The sequence below is a fragment of the Paralichthys olivaceus genome, chromosome 4, assembly GCF_024713975.1.
Source record: "Paralichthys olivaceus isolate ysfri-2021 chromosome 4, ASM2471397v2, whole genome shotgun sequence".
Classification (NCBI taxonomy): Eukaryota; Metazoa; Chordata; class Actinopteri; order Pleuronectiformes; family Paralichthyidae; genus Paralichthys; species Paralichthys olivaceus.
Genome location: NC_091096.1, coordinates 7622985 through 7639775, shown reverse-complemented (window position 1 = coordinate 7639775; position 16791 = coordinate 7622985). Strand labels below are relative to the sequence as shown.

Below are 16791 nucleotides of genomic sequence, written 5' to 3'. Positions count from 1 at the left end.
CTGCCAAAGAAAACATTTTCACACAAGTGGAAAACAAAAGCTTTTTTATTCTATTCTATACATTTGATGTAGAATGTTGAGGACTGTTGTTATTGCACAAAGTTGTTGCCATGAATAAAACACACATACATTGATTGGCTGGGTGGAATCAAAGTAACTCTGTCGCATCACTGTGCTTATAAATCATCTCATAAAAGAAGACGTCTTGAATATGAAAATAATTTACATGAGAACTCTTGAGCAGGACCAATGTAGTGAAATCATTTTCTGTAAATAGACTTTAATTTCATTTCTTAAAATGTTCTTTATTATTTAGTAGTTTACTCTTAGTTTTCATTCTTTTTTGGAACTAATGCTAAATCATATTCTTTGCAATCGTTCACACTTGGCTCATAAAGAACAGACAGCAGAGGGTGCTGTTTATTAAAGGAGGAGAAGGAGCAGATAAGTAGACAGAAGTGAAAGTGTAAGAGCTTCACTTTGTACCGTTGCGCTGAAAACCCACAAAAAGTCTCAATGTTAGAATCCCAGCATCATTGATAACTGTTCCTGAAGTTTGTCAGAACAGATTCCAGCTGTGTTTGAAATATTAAAAACAATAAATCAGTAACACACTGTCACAATGAAGCAGATAGTACATCACATTAAAAACACAGAGCTGAGCTGTTTTAAAGCTGAGTCTAAATATGTCTAAACGTGTCTGTGAATAGCAGGGCCACTGACCTGATGTGTCCCCTCACCTCTCTGTCAGTGAGCCAGGGTTTTGTTCTGTGCACAGGAGGACAGTCGTCAACTGGGGTTACAGTCAACACCCTGGCTGCAGGTCAGAGGAGGTAACAGGTTTAGTCTGGGGTGGGACAGTTTAATAAAACAAAACATGGAAGAAATGTCAGCGCCATCTAATTTTCTCACTGTCCAGCAAAACAGGAAGGTCTTACCTGAGCTGCACCACAGAGAACAGACAGGAAGTGGACAGTCCTAAACATACAAACAAGGGATATGGCCTCTTTTCAGGAATTAAGCACCAATGGAGTCAAATATTCTACATGCTATTTTGTTTCTTGGACATTAAATGTTAATCTTGCAAGTAGCAATACATTCATTTTCTTTAAAAAGTCAATATCAATGTTGCTCCCACACTCTTCCACTCTGAAAAGGTGTTTGTGAAAGTGGTTCCAAGAAGTGAGGTGAATTATTTGTTTTCATCCCCTGTCTGCTTCCCTTTTTATTTCACTTCCACCGTGTTGTATCTGATTTTGGTATCTGAGTAGATAATGGAGACAGAGAGGCTTGTGACACTGTGAAAATTGATTATACATGATACGAAATGAATTGCATGGGGTGTTTTCCAGCAAGAGGGACAGATGTCTGGTGTTTGCATACAAATGTATGTATTCTTAGTACTATGAAACATGGGAAAAACACTTCCAGTTTTCTTAAGTGTTCTTATCTGTATTTCATGAGTAATGTGCAGTAATTATTTTGACTGCATAACATCTCAGTACATTTTGAAGGGAATGTGTTGGGCTATAACAACATAACATTTTTCCTTTATCAATAAATCAAAGTGTAAGGGAATTGTGTAAAATGTGATTAGTTTAGTTCCAGAATCTAAATATATTTACGTGATATGAAACAAAGGAGATCAGATTAAGATCAGATAAGATTAATTTCCTGTCAATCAAGCAATCAATGGATAATCTGATCAGCACTTTATCAATGGACAAGAAAACATTTATGAATGACCTGAACTAAACCAGTTTCCAGCTCCATCAGATATTGAACTTGTTTAGTCAAACCTTATCTATTTGTACGGTACTTTTCATACAGGCTAGTGGAACACAAACAAGATCATTGAAAAATGGTGAATCAGTTATAATATTGACTCAAAAAGATTTTAGAAAATATTAATTATAACTTAATAGTAAAGACAATAACAGCTAATAAAATTTGACCCACAAGATGATATTAAATTACTAATATTCTATAACATGTAATGTCCCCAGAGATGATATAATTAATGGAGTAATCAAATCCTTACTAGTTGTTACCTTACTACTGTTGTTTTCAAAAATGTTCATCACAGTGAACTGAAGATCAGCAGATTAGATAATACTGAAAAAAATAATTTGTTGCTGCCTCCCTGTAATTTAAAGCTTCTCGAAGTCTCAGATCGTGAAATCTGGATGATCTGAATTAATTCATTTTCTAATGAAACATTTTCTTGTCATCGTGTCGACATCATGTTGTCATGGTAATAATTATCATGTTAATTTCATTGCAAAGCAGAACCATTGTGTCTTACAGCAGAGGTAATTTTCCCATCCCTTCAGTATCTACCTGTTCTCCTGTGTCTGTGCGGATTCTCATGAGCACTGAAGTTTCATTTCATTAAAAACACAAAACCAATAAAGTCAACATCTGAAACATCATCTTTCACTGCATCTCTGTGCTGTGATCAGTTTTACCCATTATTCAAATAAGATAAGTTGATCCTTAATTCCCCCAGTGGGGACATTTGCAAAGTTACAGCAGTAAGAGGTCAATGAAAAATAAAAATCAGTAAAGAACTAATTAAGTAGCATCGAATACTTATGTTGAAAGGCATAAATGAAAACTATAAATGACGTAAGAACAGAATATGAACCATTGTATTTCACCGGCAGAGCTGAATATTGCACAGTTAAAAAGTCCATTAAATGTGCATGTGTGTCTACTGTGGTCTTCAGCGATGACTCAGCACGGTACTCAGCAGAGGAGCTGATTCTAGAGAGGACACGTTGATTAAAAAAAAAACTGAAACCCACAGTGTATCCAGTCGCTGCAGTTCCTCTCTGAGCAAGCAGCAGGGATTGAAATGTGAAGGTGAGGAGAGGAAAGGAAAGGAGAGGAGGATGTGAGAACTTCCTCAAACTGTTTGCAGTTTCACCCTTTAGGACACGGTGGTCGTCCCTGGTGAGAATAGAGAAGCTGCTGTTCTGCATTTCATCTGAAAAGAAATGAATCTTTCACCTGAACCAGCTCGGTGACATACACCATGATACCAAAGCCCAATGAGCTGGGTTTTATATCACAGTCTGGATAGAAACACAGTAAATTATACTTTAAATGATATGTTTTCCTATATATCCTATAGATATATGTGACATTGCCAAACTGTATGACAATGTTGGTTATTCTACTGTTTTGTAAAACAGATTTTACGATCCACTTGTATTTCTATTTGCAGTGGGGCTTCTGCATTGAGCAGAAACAATGCTTTATTCTGACTCATACAGACATATGAAGCCTTTGTCTGAGACACCTACTGTGTCCGTCACTGCCGTTTGATCACAACCTAAAAGAGAGAAGGGGAGAGGTGTTTTCTCTTCCTCTTCCTCTGCTTTGAAAGTGAAGCAGGAGGAGAAAAGCATGTTTTTTTGAAACTCACAGCAATCATATGAGGTTTGCTAAAGTATGTGCGAGACGCTAACAATTGAGATTTTATATCTGGGAGCACAAAAAAAACAGTCGTGGGGAGGTTTATACGGCATCTGAAGACACAAACAGAAGATTCACTGCACAGGTTCATTCATTTAAGCTTTTATTTTTGTCTTTATTTAGCAGAATAATCACTTATCATCACTGACATTAAAAACACAGCCATTCTCCAAAACTAACAAAGTTATGTTAAAAGAAATCTAAACGTTAGACATAAAATAAAATCTGTTTATTTAATCAACCTTTGTCATATAAATGTGATGAGTTCCTTGTCCCACTAATGAACAAGTAAAAAAAAATCAAGTCAAAGTTAAATCAAAATTGCATATTTGTGTTAACACTGCAACATTATTTTATTTTATTCATTGAAAAGCCACATCCTAATCACAACCTTCTGCTAAATGTGTTCTGTACATGCAGTTTGCTTCACAGCTTTAATTTTTAATTCATATTTAGAGACCTACTCACTACTCTCTCCTCAGGGGAGTGTGTCCTGAAACAACAACAAAAAAACATCAGCGTCCCCCAAAACCTGCATCTTCCTCAATTGTTCCTCTACTTTTCCTCATTCTCTCTGCTCCTCTTCATCCTCTGTGCTTGTAAATTCAGCTGCCTTCACACCGCTCTGGTTTCTTTCTTCCTCATCGATCACCGCCTCATAAAAATCATCTCATTGCTGTTTGCTTTGCTCTGGCTCATCTAACTCTTGTGAAGATCTTCCATCTCTGAGTCACATGTCTGCCTGTAGCCTGTTTCATGGGGGTACGCCTCCTCATCACCTGGCTCTGAATCGGATTTGCAGGAGGTTTCTGACTGCAGGAGTTGTACCTGGTCACCTCTGGGATCTACAGATGATGTTTTTTCTTCTCCCACAGCCCCCGTGTCATGAGTCAAACTTTGCTGGTACGTCTGTTTCTCGCCTGGAGATCCCTGTCCTCTCTCCTCCAGCTTAGGGTTGTACTGCTCCTCGCCTGCGGGCTCGTGATGGTCCACCTCCGGGCTGTACTGGCTCCTTCTGTACAAACTCTCTTCATCCTCCTCCTCTTGACATGAGCTCCCCGGGACGCTCTCGCCGTCAGACTGGGCGAGACGGAGGCTGGGCAGGCCTGGCGATTTCTGGGAAAGGTCAAACGGCTCCTCTTGTCTGAAGTGGGTGAGGAGGCCCATCGGAGTGGTCAGGCAGAAACGGCCCCTTTGCCTAAACACTGAAACATGAGAAAAGATGATTAGACAAAACATGTTGCACGCCATGAACAGTAAAGTGCAGATTTGAGGATCCTTACGTCTCTCATCCAGTCCTCTGTCCATGACGCCATGTTTGACCTTCATGTGTCTGGTGAGGTTTCCCTTCAGCGTGAACTTGCTCGGGCAGTAGAGGCATTTAAAGGGTTTGCTGTCTGAGTGCAGATGCATGTGGCCCATCAGATTATGCATCCTGTTGAACTCCTTTCCACAAAGCTGGGAGAAAAAAGGGTATGACCAGATATGTTTTTAACATTTAAATAAGTCTTCCAACAGGTCTTACACAGTTAACAAGATTTCAGGTCCTCGCTTAAAGAAAAAGTTCAAGATTTTTTCTAAATAAGCTCATGCATGAGATTGGTTCAATACCAATCTCATGCATGAATATGAATTATGAGGCTCGAGCCAACAGCCAGTTAGCGAAGCTTAGCATGAAAACTAAAAGCAGAACTAGAATGTCACTTAGAGCACACACTAAGGCCCAATTCACAAGATCCAGATTATTATCATTTATTTATATACTATTATTATTATTTGGATCTGCAACAAATTGTACACACTCGCACATACATTAATATAAGTCCCCTAAACATGCCTGAGTTTTTTCAGTATCATCTATGAATCATTCAATTGAGACAGTTAAAACCAGAATATTTCCCCATGAAACGCAGTAGTCTCCAAATTAAAAAGAATCAGAAATTGATAATACTCATAGAGTACTTTTACCTCAAAACATCTATTATCTATTATTTTTCCTTCTCTGCCGAATCTCCTTTGTTAGATGACTCATTTTTTCAGAATGCAAAGCTACACGTAATCATGAATGAATGTGCAGGCACACACACAAACACACACACACACACACACACACACAAACACACATCCTCCCTATATCTTTGTTTTCCGTTTTTCGTCTTTGTCTTCGTCTCTCTCTCCTTCTCTCTCTCTCTCTCTGTTTTTCTTGTGCGTCAGGGAGAGAGAGAGAGCGAAAGAGAGAGAGAGGAAGCAACATGGGGATAGAGCCAGGAGGAGAACAGGGAAGGGCAACTCCTGCGCTGTCCTTCCTCTGCATTCTTTTTTATTAGGGTGGTCCTTTCCTTCAGGAGGAGAGAGGGACTGTAAACTGTCCAAGAGGACCGTGAGAAAACAGGAAGCTCCCTCCAGCAGCAGAGAAAGCGAGATGAAATCTATTTGCGGGCCCCGTCCTCCGGGGAGGCTGGGGGGCCATTGTTAGAGAGGCAGTTTGTGCGGCGATATCCTTCCTATGGACAAGGAGGCTCCCACTGCCAAAAGCCTCTCTGCTATCTGGTCATCGTCTCAGTCGTCACACCAAACACCAAGGTCAAAACACACACTGCAGAAAAGTGTCGAGGCCTTTAAGAGCCGCTAAATACTCCAGGCTGTAGTTATCAATAAATATGATTTGGTTTACGATAACGACAGCACGTTGAGTATTGATACCTTTATCTATAGGTTTTCACACTATATATCTTCTCTACCTTTGGAGAGAAGCCTCTTTCAATTTCATTGTACCTGAGTACGATGACAATAATGATCTTCAATCTAAACAGTGAAACTGAGGGAACCGTTTTCTTGTGTTGGTCCAGTTGTGACAAAGTTGGCCACATAACCCCCCCTCTTATGCTGCAACATATTTTTACACTTTGGTTTTTTGGGCCTTAAACAAAAGGTTAATTAGCTAAGACTAACTGCCATTTGCAACTGTGTTTGACCCCCTATCAGGATAACATGTTTAATAGAATTAAAATATAACTGATGAGGCGACCTTCAGAAAGAACTCGCTAAGGATTAGGGAAATGTGTTTTGGGTAAGTGCTGTTAGTGTTTCATGGTCGCAAAAATGACAACTCAGTTAAGGTAAAAGAATGACTGATAAATGAAAGCCATGTTGACTGCCAATGGAAAATGGTAAATTAAAAAGTGTTCCCTCATGTTCAACTACAATGTTTTATTGAAAATGTTTATGGTCGCTGTAGAGTTTAGCAACATTTCTTTTCATCAGTGACCAAAAGAGGAACTCTGTACTGTTATATTTGACTAACCTTGCATTTATAGGGCTTGATGTCCGAGTGGACGATCATGTGAGCCTTGAGAGTCTGTTTTTGGACGAAACTCTTGAAGCACATGTGGCACTGGTAGGCCCGAATGTTGGTGTGGATGAGGACATGGCGTTTCATGTTGGCCAACAGGGTAAACTCACGCCCACAGATGCGACATTTATGCTCTTTCACGCCCTGGAGAACAAGAGAATGTGGAAGTATGTGGCATGAGACATGTAGTTGACAGACTGCTTTCTGATTGCTACAAGTGTTGGTCTGTTGGATCTTTATTTTAATTTCTATTGGAAAGACCAACATTTCCAGATATACCAAATACATCAGGCTGAGTTTTGGGAGAATGTGCATGAAATGGTGCAAAATACATTTAGAATATTTTCACTAGATGCTATGGTGCAACCACAAAACATCAAATCTTGAATTGCTTCAGTCAAGAGTTGGGACACATTAACACAGTGTACACTGAACAGTAAAGCATTGTTGAATAAAATGTTTTCTTCCAATCCTAAAGTTACTTGAGGGGAAATAAAGGATGAAAGCTGGATGTTAATGGGTAAAATAAAATCAGGGGTCTGAATTTAAGGTGCTTGAAAACAGCCGCCAAAGAAACCTATTAGAACAGAGTCCAAACTTCATAATCAAAGATGTAAACAAGGAGTAATGGGCGAGTTTTAACGTGACAGCAAAATTGATTCCAAAATCCGTGGTTATTCTTCCAGTCCCTGTCAAAAAAAACATGGAGAAAATACTGCATCGTTTCTCTTGGTTCTCCTAATGAAACCTACTTTGTGAGTGAGCGTGTGCTGTTTCAGGTGGTGTGACTGGATGAACTCCATCCCACACTCGCTGCAGATGTATGGTCGGATGTCTTTGTGTTTCATCATGTGGTTCTGAAGCTGACTCGGATACTGGAAGGTCTTCTGGCACTCTGCACACCTGCAGGAACAAGAGGTATAACCTCCTTCTATACAGTCAAATAAAGAACTGAAATGTTCAAGCATTACTTTGAAATATTTACTTATTCACTTTCTTACCCAAAATTATATGGAACGACTGATTCCACTCTCATATCTGTCAAATATATAGCGACTGAGAGATACGTTTAGCACAAAGAGGGGGAGCTGGTGGAAACAGCTGGGATGGGTCTGACCAAAGGTAACAAATCCACCTGCGAGCTGCTGCAAAGCTCAATGATTATCATGTTTTATCTCCTCTGTTTCATCTGAACAAAATCCCAAGTGTAAGAACATGTTGCAGTTTCACAAAGGGGTTTATGTGCCAGATTATCTCTTTGCCTGCAGCAGTAACATTCTCTGAACTCCCTCTGACTTCTCAACGGTTTCAGCCAAGAAACAGAGCAGCTCGTAAAAACTTTTACACTTTGGTTTTTGTTTAAATAAAATGAAATTAGAAATTGTCGCTTTTTATTTTCTTTTTTTTTAGAGGTGCGATTATACAGTCTTCCCCATTTCCAGAACAGACATAAGACTGGTATCAATCTTGTCATCTGACTTTCAAAAAGAAAATGAACAAGGGTATTTCAAACTATTGCTTTAACAGTGCATGATCACATTTCAGCAAAAGAAAGAATCATATTTCTGCTCACCTGTACAGGGTGGGTCCGCGGTGAGCGGTCAGGTGCCTCTTCAGCTGAGCCAGTGTGGGAAAGTCCAGACCACACTCCACACACACGTTCTCCTGGCCTTTCTCATGCTTCAGCTCGTGGGCACGGAGCTCACTGGGGTAGGCGAAGCCTCGGCCACACACGCTGCAGCTGGAGGGGGCAGAATTTAAAGTGTGTGTGTGAGAAGGAAGATTTGGACAAAATTAGGCAGAAATAAAAACCTGACACCTTCATTCACCTGTATGGCTTCACGTCACTGTGCTGCATCATGTGCCTCTTCAGGTGGCTCGTCTGGGTGAAGGCCTTGTGGCACACCTGGCACTTGTGGGGCCTCATGCCCTGATGTGTGAGCAGGTGAGTGTGCAGGTGACTCAGCTGCTTGAAAAGTTTCCCACACAAGTGGCATCCGTGCGGCTTGATGCCATTGTGGCCCAGGATGTGCGTGACCAGGTTGTACTTGGAGGTGTACGACTTGTCACACATGCGACACTTCCATCGCTTCTGGTCACCTCCGACATCGACATAGTAACTGTCATCCACGTGAATGTCCAACCCCAGCTTCTCAGCGCTGGTTGCCCCGCCTCGAGAAGCTCGGTCACGGGCACGATGACCGGGTCGGAGGCCCTCTCTGGGGTAGAAGGCGCCAGGGGAGAGGTGCATTACAGGGCTGGGCATGAAGAAGGGGTATGGGAAGAGGCTGTGGTGGAGAGGTGGGAAGTAGGGAGGATGGAGAAGGAGAGGGGAGGGAGGCCAAACTGGGGAAGGACTGAGAGGCTCCTGTTTCACCTGTACAGGTAGATGCATACCCGGTGATCGCTGATGAAGCTGCAGTCTGTTGAGCTCGATCATACCAGGGAGGGGTTTTGGAGCTGGGGAAGGAATGGTGTGAAGAGGGAGAGACAAGGGGATGTGGGAGAGGTCTACTGTCTTCTTACTGCTGCTCTCTCCTGCCTCCTCCTCTCCTCTGTCAGGTGATTCACCTCCTTGGGCATCCATTTTGAAAGGAGTTCTTTTGCGTTTCTGGGATCCCTCCTTTGGAGTGTAACCAGGGCCAAGTAAGGGAAAGAAAGCCGGTGAGCTGAACATGCTGTAGGTGTCAGTGGTGGGTGAGAGCCTGGGGTATCTGGGAAGGGAGAATTTGGGGGGTTTGATATAGAGTGGAGGAGGACTGAGATAGAAACTGTGCTGGGGTGCTGGTCTGAGTTCATCTCTGAGAGGAGGACTTCTTCTTGGAGACAAATTCACTCTATCTGCTTCCATCTTCTCTCTGCATTAGAACAAATAGAGGGAGGGGTTAAACGTCCACTGATTTTACATCAAAGTCTCTTTAAAAGTATTGGGGAGAGCTAGAATTGCATTAATACAACTATTGTGGCTCCAGAGAGAGCAGCATGACATGTGATGATTTGCCTCAAGCGATATCAGACAACTTCTGATGGGGCTGAAGACCAATCACTAATACTGAGATGGAAAAAAAATCTGGTGATGCATTGTGGGTAATGCATTCAGCATATTTTGATATGGGAAAGGGACTTGTGGAAAAGAAAAGATGACATCTGTGGTTCTGCTTCATCAAGTTTGATATGAAGTATCGGACACTTTTAGCTTTTTGGGCCTTAAACTGTTATTTTAATTAAGGGAGAAACCACTGTGCACTTGTCAAGAGGCCGCAGCTGGACACTGATAATTTTGGCAAGAGGTTTTATAAATTTATCACATGTCGTTTTATATGTAATCCTAATCTGAAGCCTAACTAGAAACTGCAGCTATCAAATAAATGGGGTAAAAATTTATAATATTTCCACCTGGCACGTAGAGTAAATTAATAAACAAGCATAAGATGGAAAGAGCAGAGCAATACCTCAAACTTGTATTAGTACAATTTATGTATTTGTTGTATGCAGTTACTTTCTAGCCACAAAAACAGACACATCATTTGGAGAAAGACTTGTGTCTGGTTTCTATTTATGATATGAATCTGAAGATTTCTTTGGGAGGAATCGAAGCTGGACACACACACACACACACACACACGTACAGTATGATGTCACACACCCACACCTTTCAGTGTTCAACCTGAAACGTTTCACTTCCTCCTTTCTCACAGGTCTACTCCTCTCCTGAAATTAGGAAGCTGACTGTGAAACGCTCACCTCTACCTCCCGCATACTTTTCACTTCTCATAATATTTCTGCAGTGTGTGTGTGTGTGTGTGTGTGTGTGTCCTATAGACATGGATGAAGAGATGCTGATAACCAGAGAGGAACTTTCTTACTTCTGCATGACATTTAAATAGAACTGAGAAAAGTTGTGCTTAAAGGTACAGTGTGTAGAATTTTGTGATATCTAGTGTTGAAGTTGCATGTTGCAGCTGAACACCCCTCACCTCACCCTCTCCTTCCAAACATGAAAAAGAACCTGTGGTAGCTTCAGTTTTCATAAAAACTCAAAAGGTGTTTAGTTTGTTAAGTCTGGACTAATGTAAAAAACATAGCGACCTCCGTAGAGAGGGCCCCCTCATGTAAATATAAAGTATTTAAATATAAAGGGTGTTTTCTGGGGTAAAAAAAACACAATTCATACAATTTAGATGAAATGAACTAGTGAAAACATCATGAGGATTATTCTACATTAAATTTCTGCCAAAAGTTCCCTTTCAGCTAAATCTTACACACTGGACCTTTAATTGATTCTTTACAGTAAATAACTCAGTGTTAATCAGTGAGAAACTGCTGGAATCTGTGTCAGTCCATATTAGCATGAGTGCACGGTCTACTACGTCTGTTATATGTTAATGCCCTGTTTGCTGCTGATGATGCATGTGATGTCATATGTCATCGTATAGAGATAGGGATTTTTTTTCAAATTATTCGTTTCATTGTTTTGTCAGAAAACAGTAAGAATTGTCCGTTAAAGCGTCCTGAAAACTAAGATGACATCTTACAATGTCTTATTTCATGTGACCAATAGTCCAAAACACAAACATAATCAGTTTATTATCCCATAAATTAAAGAAAAGCAGCAGATTTCAATAATCTAGAATTTGCATTCAGTTTACACATATTCATGTCACCTTATACATGCAGAGTAAAACATGATTGAATTGAAAATGGTGACAAGTGAGAATGATGAAGTTGAGAAGCTCTGTTGTGCCGTGATTAGCATCCCTGCTGTGGATAGCACTCCACGTACGTTTGGCATTAATTCAACACCAACCAATCATCACTCTCCATACCTGAGATGAACAGTATGTGGATGCTTTTAAAGGCGGGGGTGCTGATCATACGGCCAAGCCAAGATGAAAATGAATAAAACTTGCGGGGACAACAGATTCATTCATAAATTTACTATCAAACACATTATTTTGTCTCTGCAAAAAGAAATACATAGTGACAGAGGAATTTGGATGTAGATCTGTTATCAGTAATATGCTGAAAACATAAAGTACATGCACAATGCAACAGGAATGTTATTCAGCTTCAAGATTCTGTTATAACTTGATATCCATGCTGCACTTTTCAGTGTTCTCCAGCCAGTTTCAAATGTTCTTGTGGATCATCATCCTCACCTCTCCCTCCTCAGTGCACGGTGCAGAGACCCCAGCCCACACTTTGCCACACCGTGCATTCCGAGCAATCCATTAAAATCTGAAGCCCCTCCTCGCCTGTCTGCCAGTCAGTGCCATGTAAGTAAGTGTGTGTTTGTGTGAGGCTGCAGTGAAGCCTGTGTGTGGAACTCACCAGTTGAGTGTGTTTTCTGTGATGCTGTGGTGGTGGTGCTCCTGCAGCTGCTGCTGGTGTACCTGAACAAGCGTTCTCTCCCTCCTGCTCGCACTGCAACTCTCCTGACAATGAGCCGCCCGTCCACGGATAGCATTTGAAGTGACTTAAGAAAGAGAACAGGAACAATCACTTTGTTCTCATTTTTCAGATGAGTACCTTCGGAGAGAAGGAAGGAAGGGAGGGGAGAGGAAGTCAACAAGCCTAGTGCCTTCCTGAAGAAAAATAAGGAAACACTAGATAGACATCTCCATTTCTCTATGAAATAGGGATTTGCAAAAGCTTTTGGAGGAAAATTTCTTCCTGATTTCTCTCTTTAACCAGCCAACAAACACTTATTAATGAAGACTGATGTTATATTTAAAGTATATCAAATTTCATGTGTCTTCTATATTTGGGATAAAACAACATTTGAGCTTTTGGACAACATAAGAAACTTTGGGGTGGAAAATAGTTAAGGTTTTCTAATTGCAGTAAATCTGATCGTCAATTGATATGTGCATAGTTTCTATCATGCAGGGGCTGTGCACTATATGTATATATTAATGCAATTTCAAAGAAAAACCCTGCAACAAATTCAACCTCAGTAAACCACAATTCTTTGGTGTATAGACAGTTGTTGCATGACGGTTATTTACTTTTATTTAAATGGAAATTTTCTGTGCACAGTCTGGTGTGTTGTTATGATGGATTTCACAGTATCATGTTATTGGTTTTCACCTCCTGCAGACGCATGACGGATGATTAAGAGACAATGAAAAGCAAATGCATAAATAGATGGAGTGTGTCAAAACAGACACTAGGTGGCGGAAGTGTCTCTTTGTCTGAAGTCTAGTTTCTACGCCACTTCATGTCTTCAAATGGTCACTTCAAGATCTATCTGGGTGACGTCTAAATACACTGATGTGAGTCCACGTCTCAGTGTCCTGCTCCTTCCCCAATACAAAGAAGTTAGTAATGAAGTTAGTTATCTGCGTGTTTTTAATTGAGAAGAGGTGGCAGTAAGCAGATCAGTATGGAGCTACAGTAATTGAGCTCATATCATTGAAACAGTGAAACAGCCTTTTATGAGTTGTGGCTGATCATTAGCTGTGTTAATTAGCTCATGGAACCAATTAACCTCAGACCTGGACACACGTGAGCGTCAATTGCTGAGCGGAATTAAGAAATGTATCAACAGAAAGGAACATTTGTAGATGTGTGAGCATGTTTGTGTCTTTGCGTCACGATTTAGCCTGTTGACAAACATCCGCTCTGCTTCAAATCCTGTTTCCAGCAATGTGGAGCCAAAATGGCAGCTGTGAAGGCCCAGATTCAGAGATGGACTTCCTTTCATGACCTTTGAACCTAGTTCTTTTCTTCATTTCTGTCCCAGAAAAGACACTTAATTAAGAGGAACTCCTTAATGGGCCTCGAAAAGGAGATCAAAGTTGTGCTACACTCGTTGCCACTCATGGTTATTTCATCTCACCATCCTCTTCCTGACCTCTCTGAGTCTCTGTCATCTCCAACATGCACGGTCACGCAGCGAGAGCCCGTCTCTAATGATTGTCAAAGGAAAAAATGCAATCCAGGCCACACAGTTGCCCGGCCTTTTGACCCGGCCTGCCTAGCGGTCAGCGTCATCTCCGGAGGTGACAATAACTAAAGTGAACTCATTAAGGGCCTCTAAGTGGCTTTTGGGTTTCTGTGTCACTCTCAAAAGAAGCTCTGGAAGTATATAAGCCATGTCAGCGGCACAATTCAACAGAGAGAATCATTTGGGCGCAGCTGAAACAAGAACTTGAAGTTTGTCATCCATTGACTTTAAAGCAACAAGTGAGTAAATTCTGTTTTCTCAACATAAGATTTTGTGATTGGTCGCTCAAATTACTTTCTTAATTTTTCTCCTGTGTGTCGTTGCTTCACTCTCTCAGCAGAAATGACTGGAGCTGCTGTATCCGTGTGCCTACTTTTTCTTGTGTCTCTATGTTCAGCGTGTTACATCTCAAACTGTCCCATCGGCGGGAAGAGGTCCATTATGGATGCACCACTACGCAAGGTGAGCAATTTTTTTAACTTTGATTTATGAAACAGTAAAGTCAGACACAGGTGTCAGCAAGTTGGCAGAAGAGTAATTCTTAACTAAAGTCAATTTTTATTCAAAAAATTCACAAATTTGACTCCAATGGCTTTACAGTTGACACTCAGATTCTGAAAAACTGAGACACATGTGGGTGAAATCCCTCTTACTCTGCCATGAGTTAAAGTCCTACATTCTTATGTAAAGGTACATGACAACATTAGAATAAAAATATACATTTGATACCAAATGTAGAATGTCCCATAATATACATGATATATCTGGATTTTAGTGTTTCAATTTGTAAGTGTCAGTAATGTTGAAATTGATGAGACCAGGTAAATTGATCTACAATGATATATTTGTCTAATATAATTATTTTGTTTAATTATTTCATAGTATTCATATGTTGTATCTGCAGAGTAACAATAACTTAAGTTGTCAAATAAGTGTAGTGGAGAAAAGGTTCATCGCTGCCTTCCAAATACTTGGAATGTAACATTTAAATAGCATAAAATCAAATTACAAATAGTTCAAAAGTGTATATACAGTAAAAGTTCTTCACTACATTCCACCACTTCCATAATACTTATTCGAACCATAACAAGTTCAAGGACAATAAACAAAGCTTGTCACATGAGTTCATGATAAATAGTCTCTATAGGCCCTATAATAAATTGTATTGACATTCTCTGTAACATCCAGAATAATTACATTTTCCTCCACCAGTGCATGTCCTGTGGCCCTGGAGACAGGGGCCGCTGCTTCGGCCCCAGTATCTGCTGCGGGGAGGGTCTGGGCTGCCTGCTGGGCTCCCCAGAGACAGCTCACTGTGTGGAGGAGAACTACCTGCTCACCCCCTGCCAGGCAGGAGGGAGACCCTGTGGATCTGAGGGAGGACACTGTGCGGCATCAGGACTCTGCTGTGATACAGGTCAGGAAATTCAATTCTAGTATTGAAGTAAAATACTTGAGTAAATGTACAAAACACAGTGTTGACTCACTGGTTGTAGTGAAGAATCGCCCTACTCAAATACACTTTGATTTAGTTACATGGAGGTAATCACTGCATCTGTATATTTAGGATAGAGGGAGATAATTAAAATTAATTCATGTCAGTGATAAACACAACTGCTATAACTTTATAAGATTTATGTTAAAAATATCTAGGGATGTGTAATTCTGGGCCTGCAGGACTCAATTTAATGCACATTAAATGTTGTCAAAGTGTATTTTAATGCACGTATGCATGTAATACAAATTACATAGGCATCTCTGCTGTTTGTCATCATCCACAGTGTTTCATGCAAATACCAGCCAGATAACCTGGCTAATTACAAATATTCTCAGAAGCTACTGGGCTGCATGAACTGGACCAGTGAAAGAAATGGGTGATAAAAGCCTCCTGAACCCACTGGTAGGTTTATTGACCCTATCAGCCTATATGGGACAGTTGTGTGTTGAGAACGCCTATTCGATGGCCTGATAACAGTCAAATTTGGTTCACCTTTAGCCTTGAGTGGGACTTGAGTCAGCAGAGCCCTGCTGGAGGATCTGAGGCTCCGCTCTGGCTCATGGTGAAGCAATAATTCAGAAAATGATCTGGGGGCTGAACCATGAAGCGTCAATTCTAAAACCTGTAAACCATGCATGTCAGATAGGATACCTGCAACACCAGTTACAGCCTCTGTGAACTCTCCGACACTTTGCCCTCGTGTTCCGAAAACAGCCTGAGGTCACAATTTGAGGTGTTGTAAAACATATCTTTGCAACAACAAACCACTGTGATCTTAGTCATGACCCTTGCTTCTTGTCTCACCACAGAGAGTTGCGCCACAGACCAATCGTGCCTCATCGAGGAGGACGGAGATGACCAAACTGGCCAATTGGAAGGGAGCGACCCCGGTGACATTATCTTAAGGCTCCTGCATCTGGTCGGTCACACTTCTCCTCATCAAACCCACCAGTGAGATGAGTCTGGCTCCCAATTTCTCACATGAAACTCTTCGGCTGTAAAGATGAAATGGGACAGTGCCTGTAGTTCATATCTTCGTATTTCTAAATGTTTGTCATCTTCTGAATTCGCTCCTCCTGTACCTCTGTTCCCTTGTCAATATATTTTTCTGTATGAAAAAAGGGATGAATACGAACAGTGGTCATCCAGATATCTGCATGTTGAAATAAAGTTTTGAGAGAGTATAAAGTTGCCTTGTGTTTTAGGCCTTGTCTACACTAGTTTTTCTTTTATGAATATTTTCCACTCCATTTTGAAAGAAATCTCTGTCCACATGACCTTTGTTTTACAAAATATCTAGAACACAAAAACCATGACAACAATAAGCATTGTGAGCTTATTGAGTAAGCTTGTTGTTGTCCTTTGTGGCGCATTTTCATATCACAAAGCAACCGTAGGCATGAGCGATGTAAGCTATGACGCTTCCCAAACAAAACATTTTACATGTACACACAGATATACAGAAACCAAAATCTACACCTTTGTAAAAATCAACATTTTAGTGACTTCAGA

At 40.7% G+C, this 16791-nt stretch overlaps 2 protein-coding genes across 3 annotated transcripts; one reads left to right on the top strand and one right to left on the bottom strand.

The window, feature by feature from the left end:
* Positions 1 to 3570: 3570 nt before the first annotated feature.
* On the bottom strand, positions 3571 to 12300 carry znf366 (zinc finger protein 366). Its single transcript, XM_020099105.2, has 7 exons — positions 12164 to 12300; positions 8662 to 9690; positions 8406 to 8573; positions 7585 to 7735; positions 6785 to 6976; positions 4764 to 4938; positions 3571 to 4685 (listed from the first exon to the last, which is right to left on the bottom strand). The coding sequence occupies exons 2-7, from the start codon at positions 9681 to 9683 to the stop codon at positions 4180 to 4182; spliced, it is 2214 nt and encodes a 737-aa protein (XP_019954664.2). The 5' UTR covers positions 9684 to 9690; positions 12164 to 12300; the 3' UTR covers positions 3571 to 4179.
* An 11-nt stretch (positions 12301 to 12311) lies between these two features.
* Positions 12312 to 16483, top strand: LOC109637015 (isotocin-neurophysin IT 1-like). Of its 2 annotated transcripts, none has more exons than XM_020099112.2 (4): positions 12312 to 14020; positions 14119 to 14243; positions 14994 to 15198; positions 16089 to 16483. In XM_020099112.2, exons 2-4 carry the CDS (start codon positions 14124 to 14126, stop codon positions 16232 to 16234), a joined length of 471 nt encoding a protein of 156 aa, XP_019954671.1. In that variant the 5' UTR covers positions 12312 to 14020; positions 14119 to 14123; the 3' UTR covers positions 16235 to 16483. The 2 variants fall into 2 exon arrangements, with proteins under 2 accessions (XP_019954671.1, XP_019954672.1); XM_020099113.2 differs by having other exon boundaries at positions 13578 to 14020; positions 14122 to 14243.
* The last annotated feature ends 308 nt before the right edge of the window (positions 16484 to 16791 follow it).

Coding starts and splice junctions, on each gene's coding strand:
- znf366 (XM_020099105.2), bottom strand. CDS start 9,683: ATGGAAGCAGATAGAGTGAATTTGTCTCCAAGAAGAAGTCCTCCTCTC. Junction 7,736..8,405: donor CGCGGACCCACCCTGTACAG/GTGAGCAGAAAT, acceptor TTGTTCCTGCAG/GTGTGCAGAGTGCCAGAAGA. Junction 6,977..7,584: donor AGCACACGCTCACTCACAAA/GTAGGTTTCATT, acceptor CTTGTTCTCCAG/GGCGTGAAAGAGCATAAATG.
- LOC109637015 (XM_020099112.2), top strand. CDS start 14,124: ATGACTGGAGCTGCTGTATCCGTGTGCCTACTTTTTCTTGTGTCTCTA. Junction 14,244..14,993: donor TGGATGCACCACTACGCAAG/GTGAGCAATTTT, acceptor TTCCTCCACCAG/TGCATGTCCTGTGGCCCTGG. Junction 15,199..16,088: donor AGGACTCTGCTGTGATACAG/GTCAGGAAATTC, acceptor GTCTCACCACAG/AGAGTTGCGCCACAGACCAA.